At 41.8% G+C, this 19361-nt stretch overlaps 1 protein-coding gene across 1 annotated transcript in view; it reads left to right on the forward strand.

Moving 5' to 3' along the window:
• PIGN (phosphatidylinositol glycan anchor biosynthesis class N) overlaps positions 1 to 12647 on the forward strand; it is a 97425-nt gene extending 84778 nt beyond the window's left edge. Inside the window, exon 29 of the mRNA XM_004579455.2 lies at positions 12366 to 12647. Coding sequence (XP_004579512.2) covers positions 12366 to 12489 — 124 coding nt within the window. The 3' untranslated portion in view covers positions 12490 to 12647. The remainder of the gene's footprint in view (positions 1 to 12365) is intronic.
• The last annotated feature ends 6714 nt before the right edge of the window (positions 12648 to 19361 follow it).

A 19361-nucleotide genomic window follows, 5' to 3' on the forward strand; every position in this document is an offset into this window, starting at 1 on the left:
AAATGTGATATTTGTCTTTTGGAACTGGCTTATTTCAATAAGAATAATGGTCTCCAGTTGTTTCCATTTTATTGCAAAATACAAATTTCATTATTTTTTGCATGAATAGCGTTCCATCGTGTATGTATACCATAATGTCTACGTTTAGTCATCAGTTAGTAAATGTCTTGGTTGAATCCATGTGTTAGCAGTGGCAAGTGAGTTGACATAAACATGGGGATAGAAGACTTCTTGGACTCTTTAAGACAAAAACAGTTTAATATGACATAAAGTATAACATCAATAGTCAGTGTCTTCTTTTGTGTGATTTTAGTGTCTATGAAATAATCTTTTCTTCTCTCTGGAAAGAAGAAAGCAAAGTTGGTCCTTCCGCTCTTTTTTTCCAAAATACTTTCTGAGATAGAATATATTTTTGTAGGTGGACTTTCTCTCATTTGGTCACCATTTATTGAGAGCTTCGTGTTGCCAAGAAGCCTGTGGGGTGGCATGAGACATTGTGTGTTAGGCACATTCAGCTCCTGCCTCTTAGGCCCTGTTGTTTTCTGCAGATCTACCTTTGCTGATAGACCTTTGAGCGCCTCAGAGCTAGCCTCTGCTAGATCTCTTAGATACCATATGTACTTGGTTCAGAAAAACCACTCCATAGATCTCTGGTTTGCTTTTTTCTCATTATGTTTGAAAGGTTAGGAGAAGCTTTGGTGTGTTTTCCCTCTCAGCATCCCTGGCATCCCAAAGTGTCCAGAGAGTAGGTCAGAGTGAGAACTCTATACCAAAGTGTCTGGGTTCAAGTCCCAGCTCTGGCACTTTTAGTTGTGAGACCTTTGCTCTGTGGTTTAACTTCTCTGTCTACCCTCCCTTGTAATCATTTTTGAATGCATTAATCCATGTAAATCATCTAGAGTAATATCTTGCTTTTAATATACTTCAAACAATGTTAGCTATTATTGTTGTTCTGTAGCCCTATCCTTCATAGTGTTTCTTTTATCAACCAGATCTCTACTAACTCTCTCCATAATTTTATTTATTTTCATTTTAGACATAGGTCAGAATTTCATTTGAAAAGTATATTGATAAAATATAGTATGTTTGCATCGAAAACTTTTAATTTTACTTGTGGTGAAATTTACCATCATAACCATTTTGAATTGCTTACTTCTGTGACATTAAGTATATTTACATAGTTGTGCAATTATCACTACCATTCTAGAACTCTTTCCATTTAGCATAGCTGACCTCTGAACCTTTTAACAGTAACTCTACTTCCCTTCCCCCTGGTCACTGCCAGCCACCAATCTTATGTTCCATTCCTATAAATTTGACTACTCTTGGTACCTAATGTATCTGAGATCACACAATGTTTTTCTTTTTGTGATGGTTCATTTCACTTACCATCATGTCCTTAAGATTCATTGATGTTGCAATGTGTATCACAATTTTAAGGACTAAATAAATGTTGCTTTTCCAGAGGCCTTTGTTAGATGTCCTGCCCAGGGGGAAGTGGGGAAAGGCAGAGTGAGGTAGAAGACAGCCTGCAGGAGGGAGGCTGTCATGACGCTCTGATTGCTGACAGACACTGCACCTTTCCCCTGCGCACTGCCAGACAGCAGGGGGTGCACGTTCACGTTTATACGAGAGGGTGGAAACAGTGACTCTCACATTGGCTTATGACATAGGACAACTGTGCTGCTAAGCAGAGTTGAGAGCTGTAGCCAAAGAAAGCCTGTTGAAGTATTTGCTAGAAGGCCAACGATGAATTCAGGAGCACTGATAGGACTGGACCCGTTTAGCAAGTCATGAAATAGGAAGTTTCCTTAGCTGCTGGTTCCTCTTGACTTACCTTCATTACATTTTGCTCAACAGTCAAGTAGATTTTTCTTTTAACCTTTGGAACCCCAACCTCCAAACTTCTGTCTCCCTGACTTATTTAGTATTTTATGCTTTCACTCAGCTACTACTTACTGAGCAGTTGCTCTAAGCCTTTGTAATTATATCCTGTTGGGCCTCTTCTTCCAGTCTTCCTAAACTGAGTAACCTGTTTGTTGGTTCAACATGGATTCTGTGCTATTCATGCTGTTTGTCTTGTCTTTTCTGTCTAAAGCTTAATGACCAACATGATCCTGTCAACACCAGAGCAACTTCTCTTTCTTCCCTCTACGTCTTGAATTAAATACCACTTCATTGATGGATGGATGGATGGATGGATGGATGGATGAAGGAGAAAGAAGGGAAATGTTGATAAAAGGAGAAAGGAAAGTGGGAAAGAGAAGGAAAGGAGATGAAAGGGGGAATGAAGAAGGAAATAAGGAAAAAGGAAACACTTTTAGCCTTTTAAAAAAATATTTATTTGGGCCTGGTGCCGTGGCCTAGTAGCTGAAATCCTCACCTTGAACGTGCCGGAATCCCATATGGGCACCGGTTCTAATCACAGCAGCTACACTTCCATCCAGCTCTCTGCTTGTGGTCTTGGAAAGTAGTGGGGGATGGCCCAAAGCCTTGGATTCCTGCACCTGTGTGGGAGACCTGGAGGAGGTTCCTGGTTCCCGGGTTCAGATCGGCACAGCTCCAGCCATTGTGGTCACTTGGGGAATGAATCATCGGACGGAGGATCTTCCTTTCTGTCTCTCCTCCTCTCTGTATATCTAACTTTGCCATAAAAATAAATAAATCTTTAAAAAATATTTATTTTATTTTTATTGGAAAGGCAGGTTTAAAGAGAGAAGGAGAGAGAGAGAAAACTCTTCTGTCTACTGGTTCACTCCCCGAGTAGCTGCAGCTGATCCCAAACCAGGAGCTTCTTCTGGGGTCTCCCCTGTGCGTACAGGGCCCCAAGGCTTTGGGTCATCCCCCACTACTTTCCAAGACCACAAGCAGGGAGCTGGATGGGAAGCGGAGCAGCTGGGACACAAACCGGCTCCCATATGGGATCTTGGCAATGCAAGGCAAGGAGTTTAGTGACGGACTACTGTGCCGGGCCCAGGCTTTTGTTTTCTACCAGTCATGCACCCCTTTGCTTGAAAGGAGTTCAATCTTTCATGTTGTTTTAAACCAGTCATAATTACTAGAAAAATACCATTTATTGCATACAGTGTATTAGGAGTTGCGCTTAAGTTATTTTGTTAATTTTCATGACAGTGATATTTTCTGTTAGGCTGAATAAGAATTAATTCCCAAGAAGTATGATTTCACAATAACCTGGTAGAGCTGGATTGGTTTTTTATTATTATCATTATTATATATACACTAAATTTAGAAATATAGTTTCCTCAGGAAAAAAATAGCTGTGGAGCAATCATCAATGATTAAGCACTCCCAGGCATTGTCAAGCACCCGAAGGTGAGATCACTGCCTCAAGACTTAGTGATGTTGCCTGCTGAAATGGATGCCTGCCTCTTCAGGCTATGCGGCAGGCATGGGTGGAGGGCACTGCTGTGCGACCTGGACAGGAGCTGCGTGACTCTAACATGGTCCGTGCTTCCAGGGAAGTTAGGCAATTTGAAAAGCATCCTAATCACTGGTGCAAGGAGTAGGTGGTTCCATCTGTATGAATACAGAAAGGAAGCTACTGCCTTCAGCCTCCAGTGACTAAGAAAACATTGCGTCAATTCTGAACCTTGATTGAAAATAATTTCAAAGAGAGGACTCAGATTTTTGACAGAGCATATTAACAGGCAGAATGGACAACAGCAAAGCTGCAGAGATAAGAAAACCCAAGTATATGCAAGTGATAAGATTTCCGAAACCAGAAAGTTTCAGATAAAGACATTTCTAGAAAATAGCCTTTGGAGAGACTGAACTTGGAAAACATTGAATACAAGTCTACAGTTTACATCTACTGGCAACTAAGTGAGGAGCCAAATTCTTTGAAGAGATAAAAATGACATCTGGGTTGAAGAAATTTCACTTTCTAAATGCTCCAATGTGAGATCCTCATTGTTTCTACTCATGTTAGTAAGGTGTAACCCTAAATTCTCTTTATGTCCTCCACAACAGCGATGGCATACACTGCTTCCGTGAGCCGTACGGCGTGGTCTGTTGGGAAGGAGAGGTTCATGTGTCTTCATAAGCATCTCATAACTTGCCAGGAAAGGGCTTAGGTAATGGTGGGAAAATACACTTCAAAATTCACAATGCAAACATCCTGTAATAGAATTTGCATTCCAAAATTCTGTTACTGTACTTTTTTCTGCTCTCTCTGAGAGTGTTGCTTTTAAGATTTGAGTATTTAGTTATTTGTGTATGTGAAATTATGTTTGGAAACCTGAGATGTTTGTGTCATGTTACTGCTATCATTAGGCTTGCTGGTGGTTTCCCTAATGAAACCAGGATTATTTGAATTGTGGCTTTGCGGCAGTTTCTCTGCACAATCAGCCTGATTTCTGAGCTTCTTTGAATCAGTAATACCTTTAATAAACCAGCATCCCATGTCTGTTATTCACAGGAATGAAATGTTACCCTTTTTTCCTCTGTATCTTGCCTTTATAATTTAAAAAAATGTTTTTTATTCAGAAGCAGACACACAGGAGATTTCTCTCCCCATGAACCTGCAGCAGCTGGAATTGAGCCAGGCCCATGTCAAGAGCCCAGAAATCAGTCCAGGTCTCTCCCACAGGTGGTGCGGACCCAAGGACTTGGGACCATCCCTACTGCCTCCCAGGTGTACATATTTATAAGAAAAGCTGTGTTAGAAGTAGACTCAGTGCTCAAACCCAGGCACTCGCATAGTGGCTCCACGTGTTCCAAGCAGTATCTTCATCACTGTGCTAAATGCCCGTCCCATGTCCTATTTTGTTGATTTGCAAATATTTAAATAGCAAGAATCTGTTCCAGAATCTGAGGAGGAGGAGCAAGAGCTGACCAGCCCCAGGACTGTAACTTGACCTGTATCTGGAATATTTTTGGTGTGGCCAAGATGGCTGTTCATGTCAAGTCAGTAAGTAAATACTAGTTTCTTTATCGATGAAGATTGTATTACTACGACATGAAGCAGTCTATCTGCTTAAGGGTATGGTACTCTGCATTCAGAATGCATCTCCAGAGTAGATTTTACGAAAGTTAAACCGAGCTTCTGCACAGCAGACAGAGGCCATGTGGCCAGCGACACTGTTCCCTCTAAGAAGCTGGGCATCCAGTGTTCGGCCAAGTGAATACACCTGGTCAAACCACAAAGTTGTGTTCAGAGGAGACAGCTGATTTAGTATTTTTTCTTCTGATCTTTACACTGTCACTGCTAGGTCATAAGCTTTGCAGAGTATATTCTCTTTTATATGTATTCAGAGAGGGCATTTTTAAAACTAGAGGAAAAAAACGAATCTTTGAGGTGATTTTAATAACTGTAAAAACAGATATTTAAGTTTATGTCCTAAATGTATTTGTAGTGAGGTGGAGAGAGTCAGGATCATCAGTTTGATTGAGCTTGATTTGCTTGTGGTGTTCATTGGACTTTAATCATGTCCCACATGTACTGTTGTTATACCTGATTAAAACACAAATGGCAACTAAATTATTTATCACTGCTCTTTAGATAAAATGAAAACTCATGATTCTGTTTAGAAGTTTTTGCATACCCTAAGTGCAATTAATAACTGCCATGCAAGTGTGCTCTTTCACGATGAATACAAAGCTTATTCAGCTCCCTCCTGCTCAGCCAGACCCAGCTTTATTTACCCACCACCCTGGATTGAAGAGAAACACGATGGGCTTCTCAGTATGCATTGTGCAAATGCAATCGGCTGGCAATTCTGTGTGGTCCTCCCCACACATAACTGATCCTTCTCTGCCATCACAAAACTCATGGGAGAGGAGTGAGAACAACTGAATGCATTTGAAGTGGAACTTTTCTGTTCCTTGTATTCTGCTATGCCTAGATATCACCAAGACTTTCCGGCTGGGGGGAAAAAAACACAATCACACAACCACACAAGTCAGATGCTTTATGGCTTAATTCTATGAAGATGGTGTGTTTCACAACTGTTTCCTGCCCGCTATGTTAGCATGGATGAGTCAACAATCAGTAATTTCATGATGTTGTAAGGAGATAAGTTATTTGGGAAGTATCTTAACATAAAAAAAACAAAACTTTTAAGAGATTAAGTCAGTAGCCCAGCACAGTAACTTAGTACCTTAAGTCCTCACCTTGCATGTGCATACCATATGGGCACTGGTTCTCATCCCAGCTGCTCCACTTCTCATCCAGCTCCCTGCCTTTGGTCTTGGAGGGCAGATGATGACAGCCCAAAGCCTTGGGATCACACAGCAATGTGGGAGACCCAGAAGCTCCTGGCTCCTGGCTTCAAATTGGCTCCGCTCCAGCCGTTGCGGCCGCTTGGGGAGTGAACAGTGGAAAGAGGATCTTTCTCTCTGTATTTCCTTCTCTCTGTATACCTGGCTTTCCAAGAAAAATTTTTAAAGCAAATAAATATTTAAAAAAAAGAGATCATCAGATTTAGTATTTTAATCTCAAAGTGATTTTAAACCATAACAGTAATCTGCTAGCATGTAGTCTTTCCTTTTTTGTATAACTTAATTGGAGTATAATTTACATATCATAAAACTCACTCATTTTTAAGGTTGTAAATGTCTTATTGTTTAAAATTAGTTTAATAATTTTTTGATGAATTTGTGGAATTATGCAACTGTTGCTACCATAGTTTCCTCATCCAAATACTGTTCTCGTTACTGTTTACAGTATATTCCCTTCCCCTGGCCCAGCCCCAAACAGCCATTCAGCTGCTGTCTATTTCTACAATTTGCATATTTGTGATGTCTCATACAAATGGAATTGTGCAATATGTAGTCTTGTACACCCAGCTCCGTCTATTTTGTGTAATACGTTTGGGCATTTGTCTATCTTATTCAGTGTTTTCATTGCTGAATAGCATGCTATTGTATGGATAAATTACATTTTGTGATTTGATTAGTCCATGCTGTATATACTATATAAAGTTCATTTGAAGTACCACATTTTATCTCATAAAAATGTACAAATATTGCATTTACCCCATAAACATGAAGTGTAATTATTTTTGAAATGTTTAATGAGATAGAAACGCTAACTAGCAATCATACATTGAATGCATGTATCAGATTAGCACACTGTTCCTCCTGGATGTGTAAAGTGAAAATATTTTTTTTAAATACTTCACAGTGCTGCTGACTCCCCTCCGGCTCCCTGGCTCCGTGTCCTCACCTGCTTTGCAGTGGACCGTAGGGTAGATGGCACTGCCCTGGGCCTGATTCTCCAGGCCCTGGGTCAGGTTGTCTGCATTCCAACACTCACTCCTCTGTTTTCTGACTCCATATGTGGCCCGTTAGGTTAGAGAGGACACATTTTATAACAGCACATTTAGGACCCCCGTGTTCAGCTGGTTGGCTTGAGGAACTTGGAAGGTTTTGAACTTTCCTGTGAGGCCTCGGAGCTAATGTTGAGGCTCTCTGCAGTAGCTAGGCACTCAGCCTCAGAGATCCAGCACACTGTAAACGCCATCAGTAGAAGCACTTCGCTGAGACTGTTAAAAAAAAAATCAGTGTTTCAAAGATAACCGCTTCTCCAAATGTTGATGCCCTGGCTTATGTGCAAACATATCCAAACTTTTTGTTTCATTTTCTTAAAGCTGTCGTTCTATAATAACCATTTCTCCATTTGAGTAAATGCACCAAGCTACAGAAAGGTTCAGATAGTGGACAGTCTGTGTCACTTAGGAACTTAAAGATGCATGATTGTAAAGAATTGGGAATTTATTCCAAGTAAGATGAAGAATTAGACTGTTGAGCAGGGCAGTGAATGAATTTGCTTTATAGTTTTGAAATTCTGTAGCCACGGTGTAGCAAATGTAATGTAAGGATGAAGAGGAGCAGGCAGGACGAGTAGGCTAGTGCATAGTCCAAGCTAGAGATGATGGCAGTTTGGACTAGGGTTGCTGGGTTTGGGAAATATTTTGAGAGACAGGTTGGTAGAATTTGCTGATGAATTTGATATATTGGAAGAACAAAACATAAGAATCAAGAATAACTGCAGGGAGCCTCATTGAAAGTGGAGCAGGAAGGACTCGAACCAGAGCCTTTATAGGATGCAAGCAAATCAGGCTGGTGGCTTTACCCGCTGGACCAGTGTCAGCCCGTCAGTTCCTTCTGACTGTTGGATTTTCTGATGAGAAATACGCTGTCATTCAAAAAATTTCCCCTTATATAGAAGGTATAATTCTTTCTCATTGCTTTCAGATCAGTTTACTTTAGTTTCTAGTAGCTTGATATGAATTTGTTGAATTGCTGTTACTTTATCCTGTTTGGTATTTGTTCCGCTTCTACGATCTGTAGACTTGTGCCTTTAGCCACATTTCAGGAGTTTTCAGCCGCTATGGTTTTGAGCACCCTTTTCCTTTTGAAATGCCAATGACAGAAATGTCAAATCCTTTAATCATAATCCTTTTAAGGAAAAAATCCATTTTGTTTGTCTTTAGGTTGGATAATTTCCATCATTTTTATCTTCACAGATTCTTTTCTCTGTCCTCTGTATTCTCCTGAGCCCATCCATTCCCATGTTTGTTTGTTTGTTTATTGTGATTTTCATGTCCAGAATTTCTATTTGGTTCTTTTGACATCCTTTATTTCTCTGTTGAGAGTTACTATGTTCCTAATGCTCCGATTTGTTGCTTCTGGTACTGCCCCACTGAGGAGGGGGAGGGAACCTGGTTACTGCTCAGAGGGACTCTAGGCTCCCCATATGGTCTCCACCAACACTGGCCCACAGTGAATGAACGTACCAGCTCTCTAACCAATCTTCTGTGTACCACGTTGGATAAGGATTAGATGAGAGATTAGAATGGCCCACCATAGACTGGCAAGAATGGAAGTTCATACTCCCAAGTCATCTTTGCTAGAGCTGATATGCCTTGGCCTACCATGTTTTCCCTATGGTGTTTGGGTGAAGTAGCTTGGCTTCTTTCCTTGGGTGTCTACTGACTGAAGATAATGGAATTGTGTTGTTACAGTGGGGTTTTTGTTTGTTTTTTGCTTTTTCTTTGGAATTTTGTTTTATATTTTTTGTCTCTACCTGATGGCATTTCCAGATTGCTGCTGGCTTCTTCCTGTAAGTCTAGGATAGATGAGACCAAAAAGGGGGTGGGGGTACAGAAAAATGAAACAAATGACCAAATGAATGAAACAGAATAACTGATCACAGTGGCATTCTTGTATTTCAAGACCCCCAGGCACTGCTTTCTGCTTGTGTTGGTTTATATAGAATGTCCAAAGTTTGAGGACATTAGCAAGAGTAAGAGAAAGAACACCCACTTTAACTCCTGGAAAATGAATTGTCTTTTTTTTTTTTTTTGAAGTTTCTAGTTAAGTACCATGATTCCCCAGAATCTCCAAGCCACAATAAACTTGTTTACTTGCTTTAGAACTTTTAAATCAATGTTAGTCAATCAGTGCCCAACATCTATATAAGAAAATATCAGCATGGCTATCATAATTTTAGTAATATAGCCTTATCTATTTTGATACGAGTTTTTCAACAAGAATCACATTAAAATGATTTTCTAAAAAATAAATGGAGGCAGGTGTTGTGACAAACTTCTCTAATGCCAGTTCAAATTCTGGCAATGCTGCTTCCCATCCAACTTCCTGCTAACAGTTCCTCGAAGTCACAGGTGCTGGCTCTAGTGCTTGGGTCCTTAAACCCATAATGGAAGACCGAGAAGGAGTTCATGCTTTTGGGTTCAGCCTGCTCTGTAATCCTGGCTGTTGCTTATATCTGGGAAGTGAACCAGCAGATCTCTCTCTCTCTCTCTGTCTCTCTTTCTCTTTCTATCTTTTTTTTTTTTAAAGATTTTATTGTTATTGGAAAGCCGGATATACAGAGAGGAGGAGAGACAGAGAGGAAGATCTTCCGTCCAATAATTCACTCCCCAAGTGAGCCGCAACGGGCCGGTGCTGTGCCGATCCGATGCCGGGAACCAGGAACCTCTTCCGGGTCTCCCACGCGGGTGCAGGGTCCCAATGCATTGGGCCGTCCTCGACTGCTTTCCCAGGCCACAAGCAGGGAACTGGATGGGAAGTGGAGCTGCTGGGATTAGAACCGGCGCCCATATGGGATCCCGGGGCTTTCAAGGCGAGGACTTCAGCTGCTAGGCCATGCCGCTGGGCCCTCTCTTTCTATCTTTCAAGTAGATGAGAATGAAACAAATAGACAACAAAAACTGATTTAAAAAAAAATTAGGCCTTATGTGATGGCTCAATGGCTAAATCCTCACCTTGCAAGCGTTGCCTTCCCACATGGGCACTAGTTCATGTCCTGGCTATTCTACTTCCCATCCAGCTCCCTGCCTATGGCCTGGGAATGTGGTAGAGGACAGCCCAAATCCTTGAGAACTTACACCCATGTGGGAGACCCAGAAGACGCTCATGGCTCCTGGCTTTGGATTGGCTCAGCTCTGGCTATTGAGGCCATTTGGCGAGTAAACCAATGGATGGGAGATCTTTCTGTCTCTCCTTCTATCCATAGATCTGATCTGCCTTTCCAATAAAAATAAATCTTTCAAAAAAAATAATAAAATAAATATATAAGTCATTTTAGTCCCATCAAGGCTTGATAGGATGCTAAATCTGGTATTATCATTATTTTTTATCATGGGTTTTATTAAGTGATAGATAAGATCCATAGCACATTCATTTAGGGTAAGAACAAAATGTACACTTTCTTACACAAATATTCCAAATAGAGAAAAAAATCCTAGGTCAAATACCCTATTATGTAACTTTTACAGTGAGACTATAAACAGTCATGCTTTAACATTTATATCTTCTGTTTTATTGTGTTGTGGTTGCTGTTTTGTGGGGGTAGTTGGGAGTCTTCCCTAGACCAGAATGATTTCCAACTCGACTAATTTTCATCCTTACTTTTTAATTAGCCAACTCCCTTTCCTACTTAAACATCAGTTTACAAAGTGAACCTATGGACAGATTCTAAGGAACCTCCCAACCAGTGCCTTCCTCCACAATAGTGAATTCTTAAAGGTGGGTGTTCTTGCCTGCAAGCTGTAAAACTACAAAAGGAGAAGCATTGCTTTCTTCTCCACACAGAACAGAAGGCCAATCTTCCATTAAATTGTGAGGCCTTCTCTTTGGGCAGATACCTGAGGTGTGCTAACGCCAGCAGAAAGCAGCAAACTGGCATGCTGGGGGTGGAGCTCCTCTCCAGAGACTGTCCTGCTTCCCTAGTCCCCAGTGGCCTCCCTCGCCCATGGCCCAAGGCCTTGCTTCTAGGACTTGCCCTGCAGGCCACTCTTGAGTAAAAGTTGTCACAGAATCAGGACTCCTGTTCTGTTTGCTAGGGGTAGATGAAAGGAAAGGGAAGAAAACAGAAGCCCCTTCCATACTTTAGCCTACTGTAGGGTCTTTATAGTGTTTCTCCTTTTCTTATTGAAGGAATAAAAAAGTACAAAGTTGTTACTATGACGGTATCTAGTTAAAAATAGATAATTTGTCAGTGTGAAGTGTAGCTTGGCTTAAGGGTCACTATGCCACCACTGCTGTATTGCATGTCTGTCAGCTCTGCAAACCTGTATTTCTTTTCCATACTTCGAATTTTTTATGGAACCATGTTCTGTGAAGATGGTTAAAATTACTATATTGAAAGGGGAAACTGATCATTTACTATTGCTTATAGGAGAGAACTGAGTAAACTTTCCGGTATTCATTATTCTGGCTTTTTCTGGAAGCTACTGAGACAAGCTCTGATTGTTAGATTAATACAATGTAATGTGCACTTTTCCTGTGATTAGATTCCTAAAGCTTTTCACTTCACGGAATCTGAGTTTAAATACCCTCTTCTCTTTTGTGGCTGACTGAAAACATTTTTAAACTATTTCTACCTTACTTTAGAGCTAACTAGGCATCCATTAAAATGTGGAAATGCTTAACCTCAGGATATCTTGAGGAGCCAGTGGATAGAATTCAGAGGATCCAAGAGGTGGAGCGGGAGATTGTTTTTGTTTTCCTGCAAGCTTTTGAAATGCAGTTCCTGGTACTAAGACAGTGCTGATGCCAACCACATGTTTTTAAAAGTTACAGCTGATGCAGGTATCTGCAGTCGCTCTTGTAGCCTGGTGGTAAGTTTGTGTTAGTAAAGATGAAATACTAATGTATAATTAGTGTGCATTAATTTCTACTAATGTTTTTGCAGGATGTCCATATATTAATAATAAATTGTGGAGTTTTATTTCATGTATTTGGTATTTATTTCAAAAGTATTAGCTCTGTACCTCCATGTATTTTGTATGTTCATTTAAGAGCATAATTTAGAGGAATCTTAGAATTTTGTCATGTTTGTTCTTTCTGCCCATGGCCTGTGTGGTCTCCTCCCGCAGCATCAGCCACTACGTGATCGTCATGTGCATGACCATCTTTCTGGTGTTTCTCAATGGCCTGGCGCAGGTGCTCACGACAAAGAAACTCCATCTGTGCGGCAAACCCAAAAGCCACCTCATATGACGTCACTGAAGCTGTCATTCCACAACCAAGGGACCCTGTTTCTCAGTCTCTTTGTAAGTTGCTGTCCCACCAATAATTCAATTAGAAGATAGAGACTGCTGTTGAGTATATTTTATGCCTGTAAAGAGAAGATTCTGGGATTCTGAATTTGTGAGTTATCTGTGTGAAGGAACTTCCTTTTTCTTTTAGGGTTTTCTGGCATGGAATGGTGAGTGTGTCTGTGGGAAAGCAAAATGGAGCATTCTCTGCTTGTCCTTCCTTCCTTTAGCCAGCAGCTCTTGTCAGTGATGCTTGAGGACACCTGCAGCACTCTGCCCCCGCACTGCTTTCTCCACACCCCAAGGAGAGCGTGCACCTGTCAGGGCAGAGCTGCCGGCATCCCTCCTAGTACTTCTGACTACTCAACAATAGTACTGGAAAAAGAATCAGAGTGTGTTATTTCAAATTTTCTAGCCTTTCAATAGAAAACAATGTTTGCAGGTGTCTGTTATTTTCCTTCAGTTTATGTAATGGTGGTGCTTAGCACAACAATATAATAATATAATAGTATTTCTTAGCACTGTTTCTAGGATTTCCTTTCTCAGATGCCAAGTTGACATTCACTTTTTTTCCATGTCTGGATACTCATGGAAATACTGGCAACAGGAAAGGAGCAGATGCTATTTTGTTATTTGTCCATAGGAAACAATGGAAAGGAAATGGTGTTTCATTATAGCCACAAGTCTGTCACCCCATAGCTGTCTTCATGCATTGTTTCATCAGAATTCTTCAAATCAATAGTTAACGTTCTAACAGGACCATAGAATTCATGTTAAAGTTGCCGTTTTTTCTGATTATGAGATTCTAGCTCAAGAAGGTTCATTTCATTAAATTTACATTTCCATTCATAAGCAAATATTAATGGACAGAGGATTTTGAAAGTAATTTTTATTTGGATTTTCCCTAAAGTGACATTCGCATTTCAGTATACAGCTTGCAATTTGCTTGCAGTGTATCAGTAGCTTTTGGCTGATCCTAAACTTTGTTGCTATGTGTCTCATGATTAAAAATAATTGATTTTGAATTAAGTTATGGCATTACTAATTCACATCATTGATTAGGAAACCCTCTAAAATTGTTAGGTTTTTTCAAATTGTGAAGTGAGTAAACACACAGAGTAGAATATTCAAAACTCAGTTCAGAAAAATGTACTTTTAGAAATTTTATTTATAATGAGGTAGTAGTTTATTTGTAACAATGCTTCATAGAACAACCATGAAAACATTATAGTCTGAAAAAAGTATTAATGTTAATTAAGGTCTCATGCCTTGATCTGTAGTGTACAGTCCGGGGGAACAGCTTAAGAAAACAGTGGCAGTTCAGAGTGGAAATCCATGAAGTTTCTTACTACCTTGAGGACTTTTTGTTAGCTTTTTTTACCAGTCAAAGGATACTGACCTTATTGACACATACCTAGTTTTGCTTTCGTTTCCCGCCATATTTTCATAAAGGAATTTAAGAATGTATTGTTCCCGTGTCATAAAAGCTGCTCAGGGTTTTATCTTTCTTATTTTGCTTTGCCAAGGCTTCGTTGCTCTAGCATTGTCAAGTCTGCAGGGCTTTGCCGGAAGGGACAGTGTGCATTACAGCACAGGCTTTCCTTGCACATCTTAAGCAGACCCTCAGTTGGGGACTTTACTATTATGTAGTTTCTATTGTGTATTATCCTTTCTATTGTGTAGTTTGTAAGATAGCTGAAGGCTTTCTGAGATGTATGCTTTTATACATATTTGAAAATATTCAAGCAAAATGTGTTCCTAGGGGTTTTTTTTTTAATTTTTATTTTTTACTTGAAAGCCAGAGAGAGAACATCATTTCCTTTTTTAAAAAAGATTTATATATTTGTATTGGAAAGGAAGATTTACAGAGAAAAGGAGAGAAAGAAAGAAAGAATTTCCATATGCTGATTTGCTTCCCAAGAGGCTGTAATGGCCAGAGCTGAAGCAATCGGAAGCCAGGAGCCAGGAGCTTCCTCTAGGTCTCCCATGTGGTTGCAGGGTCCCAAGGCTTTGGGCCATCCTTGACTGCTTTCCCAGGCCACAAGCAGGGAGCTGGATGGAAAGTAGAGCAGCTGGAACACAAACCAGCTCCCATATGAGATCCCAGCACATGCAAGGTGAGGATTTAGCCACTAAACCATTGCACCAGGCCTGAAAATGTCATTTCTTTAAAAAGATCAAATACATTTGAGAAGTACCCATTTAAACAACGTTAAATAGATGCATTGGTTTTCAAACTAAGGCAGTTTAGCATGTGCGCAGTGTGCAGGGAGAAGGATCACATTATGACCGAAACTTGCACTTTGCTGGACTGTGGAGCTTTAGATCCCACCTGAGCTAAGCACACCTCAGAACGTCTCGGCGCGGTGCGCGGTAGTCCACACACCCTAAAACCTCAGTGGGTCACACTGTTTTGAAAATGGGTTGCTGTATGCTTCACTAAATTTTCTTTTTACTGAGAAATCAGAAATGATTTTTATTGTAACCCTCAAAGCGGGAGCTCTGTCACATGCACTTTTTGCCTTCTCCTTTACGAATCACGCCTGTCTACACTTAGCCCTTGGGAACCCTGTGCCATCGCATCACAGCCCATTGTCCAACCGTATCAGTTTCTTACTTTTCTTCCTTTACCTGAAAAATAACTTTTTTCTTCTCATAGGATACTGTAGAAAACCATTACTCTTTTCTTTTAACAGTGCTTGGTTATTAAAAAAAGATGCAAAAATAAACATTACTTATTAAAATATCCTTTAATACACTTTAGAATTTAAAGTTGTCATCACTCAGTAAAACTCATGAAAAGATTAAATTCTTCTCCTATGAAATATTTTTTTTTAAGATTTATTTATTACAAAGTCAGATATACAGAGAGGAGGAGAGACAGAGAGGAAGATCTTGTGTCGGATGATTCACTCCCCAAGTGAGCCGCAATGGCCAGAAGCTGTGCTGATCCGAAGCCGGGAACCAGGAACCTCCTCCAGGTCTCCCACACGGCTGCAGGGTCTCAAGGCTTTGGGCCATACTCGACTGCTTTCCCAGGCCACAAGTAGGGAGCTGGATGGGAAGTGGAGCTGCCGGAATTAGAACCGGCTCATATGGGATCCCGGCATATTGAAGGCGAGGGCTTTAGCTGCTAGGCCACGCCGTCGGACCCTCCTATGAAATCTTAATTAGCTTGACTTATATTGGATAACACTTGTACCAGATATGAACAATACCATGAATTTTTTCTTTTCTTTTTTTGCTTCATTTAAAATTTTTTTCAATGAGTTTTTAGAAGTTGTTTTTAGCTGAAGTAGATTATTCAGGGGGCTTGCCTGATAAGATTGCCGGGGACCCAACAAGGAGAATTCTCCATCCTGCACACAGTATTGCTTGCATATGTTGGACTCGTTGGTGTTGCTGAGGAGAAGCAGTGTCCTAGAACACAGAAAACGTTACATTAAGTCCCAGCTTGAGTGATACGCTTGCGCTTGTTTTTTCTCAAGTTTATCGTGATTGCTTTTATCTTGTAATAATAAATAAATCATACCACCTCTTCTAGGTGGTCAGGGTTTACGTCCACGGTGACCAGGTGCAGGAGTGCCTGGGTTCGAGGCCTGGCTCTGCTGTCCCTGTTAGGTAGCAGGTGATGGCCCAGGTCGTTGGGCCCTCCCTCCCGCGCGAGAACCGCATAATTGTTGCAGATATTTAAAGAATGACCCTCAGATGGGAGTTCCCTCTCTCTTGCTCTCTCTACCTTTGAAATAAATAATTTTTCAAGTAGATGTAATGTGGCATCCTGGATGGGATCTAAAACATAAAAATATGTTACGCAAAATCTATGCTGACTTTTCGTTCATGTGATATCTGTGTTGGTTTGTTAATTGTGAAAAATGTACCTAATTGATAATATAAAATGTTACTGATGGAAGAAACTGGGTGAGGGATTATATGAAAACTTTACTATGTTTATAAATTTTATGAAACTTTTGTAAATAAAGGATCATCTTTTTAAAAAGTTATACCACATATACAAATTCTTTGTCATTAATGCTAGAATAACAAATAAGAAGTGTGGTTTTGTTGTCCTTGGTTTTTCTCATTTCTCTCTTCCTTGCTCTTCTCCCCTCTCTGTTCTTCTCTTGACCGTGCTGGGATGCAGTGTGCGTATTAACACGTTTGACTTTATGATGCAGTCTCCTTCCGTTGTCACAGTCGGCGGTGCCATCTCTTGAGCTGGGCCTTCGTTGCCAACCTTTGGCCTCTGCCAGGAGTAGGATGGTTGCTTATGACTTCTTTCACGGTTGACCAGTTTAGGGGTGTGCCTCTGACTCAAGCCAGGCCAGTCTCAGTCCTTCACAAAATTTTCAGTAAGAACCTGAGACAAAAGCTCTTAAAAGCTGAGCCCTGTGACAAACAGGTGCTTGACATTCATCAAGTCTAATTGAATCAGCACATGGCCGGCACAACGCTGACCAAAGTAGATCTTAGCATTATTTTCCAAATTAGAAAACAGCTTCGAGGAGATTACGTGAGTTTCCCAAAACTTCCTCCCACTGTTAAGTTGACTTGCTTGCTGGTCCACTGAAGCCGATTCAGCCTAATGCAGCCTACAACCTGCAGACTTCCTTCGGATATGCAAAGGCCAGAAAAGCAGTCCACTCAGAGAAGGGCCGTTTGTACGCTTTTTACCTTTGGTCAGGTCACATGAGTAGAGTTACATCAATGAGGACAACTGTCTTAACCTACAAGTCAGTGACAAGAGTTAAAGTAAACCGTTGCATGAATCTGCAAATGCGTCAGTATCCTTTCTTTGCCAGGCAAAGGAAGGACCTTTAAGCTGCATTTACCTAACTTTGTTGGAAATTCAAACTTAGCTGCTTTTTTTTTTTCTGCAAAGCATTTGCTTTTTCTTTGGTTGTTTTGTTTTTGTTTTTTGTTTGTTTGTTTTTATTTTGACTGAACTGCATGGTCATTTAATACATACACTTGAACAGGTTTTAAAGATTATACTTTAAGATAGACATGCTCCCCAGCTGTATGCAATGCCCTGGGTTGCATTGTACTGACGCATGTGTTATACTGCTGGGAGAAAAGCACCTAATAGCTGGCAGGCATCCTGGGTCTGGCTAATGCCAAGTTAGTGTTAACTATACCAGTGTGCCAGCATAATCTCCTGTTTTTTAAGATATATGGGGAGCAGATGGTGGCACACCAACAGACAGGGTCTGGGGACCTGCATGCGAGTGTGTGGGCCCTGGATAGGCAGGCAGGGCCCCAGGCTGGCATGGCACACTGCCAGAGGACTGAGCACAGACGCTGTGGATTGCTCAGGGAAGCGGGTCTGGAGATGTGTGGGAGGGAGGACTGCTGAGGAAGAATGTTACAGGTGAGGAGTGACTTCTGGGGAACTTCCACCAACCTGGCTACTGCACTTGCAAGTAAATGAGAGAGCTGGGACCAGGTGGTTGAGAGGAGAGAAAACAGAGAACCTTTTGGAACCAAGCCAATATACCTACCACATGGGAGACCTGAGCTGATTGTTGGTGTCAACCACCATGTACTGGTGCACACAAAAGCCATGGCTTGGGCCTCTGGCTGACAAGGCTTGACCACAGTACCTGCAATTGAGTGTTGGGGAAGGGGGTGGACCATGTTAGGCTGGGCTATGACACTAGCCAGCTCATGAGAGACCTGAGTCTGGGAGCAGATTCTGTGGGGCCCCAATCATAGGCTTACTCCTGTGAGACTATCATACCAGCTGGTTTGCTCAAGCACTGCTGGTGGTGACTAGGCATGACCATGAAACTCAAAAACACTCAATGGATACTAGAGTTGGAAACAGGCCAGGCTGGCCCTGGCTGTAGCACCTGGAGGTACATCCAAGAATTGGGTGTGGGATGGGCTGGGCTGCAACATCCACTAGCACACAAAAAGGCTGACACTGGGGGCAGACTGCCAGGCAAGGGCCTAGCACCCACCTGGTACACATGAGATCTGGGTATGGGAGTGGGCCTGTTGGGGGAACTCCCCTGGTGGGCCATAGCTCCCACTGGTGAGCAAATGAGTCAAGACTGGGTGTTGGTCAGGCTAGACAGGGCTCCTTCACTTGTCTGCAGGTGTGTGGGTTGGCTCTGGGGGTAGACCGGGCAGGGCCTGGGAGCCAGAATGAGGTATGAGCCATGCCAAGCTAGGCTAGGCTATCACAACCACTGATTTGCATGAAAGCCAGGGATGGGGCCAGGCTGGACAGGGCTTGGCTGCAGCATCTACCAGCAGGAGTTGGGACTGGAGGCAAACCAGACCAGCTCAGGTTGCAGCATCTGATGGCAAAGGCCAAGTTGGATGATGGATTATGCCGGTCTGGATCAGAACAACCACTGGCATGCACAAGATCTGTGACTTGGAGCAAGCTTGGTCAGGGAGCTAAGGGGATGCCCCTACTGGGCCATGTTTCCCACTATTGAATGCAAGAACTGGAATGGGGGCGGTGAACTGGGCTGGACATGTCTGCAGTGTACAGTGGCATGGCTGTGGACTGGGTCTATTGTGTGTCAGACTGTGCTGTAATCCATCACCCACTGGTGCTCCTGAAAATCAGAGTGGGTGTAGGATGGGATGCGCTAGGTCTTAGCATGCACTGAACCACAGAAAACCTAGGTCTAGGGGTGGACCACCTATGGCTGGGCTACAGTATATAACAGTAAGAGTCAGGATGGGGGTGGGCTAATCAGGCAAGGACGCTATACCTGCCAGGACAGGAGGTAGGCTAAGTCAAGCTGGGCCAAGCACCCACCAGTATGCACAAGATCTGCCACTGGGAGGTGACCTGATAGAGGAGCTTGGGGAACT

This window comes from Ochotona princeps, chromosome 18 (genome assembly GCF_030435755.1).
Source record: "Ochotona princeps isolate mOchPri1 chromosome 18, mOchPri1.hap1, whole genome shotgun sequence".
Classification (NCBI taxonomy): Eukaryota; Metazoa; Chordata; class Mammalia; order Lagomorpha; family Ochotonidae; genus Ochotona; species Ochotona princeps.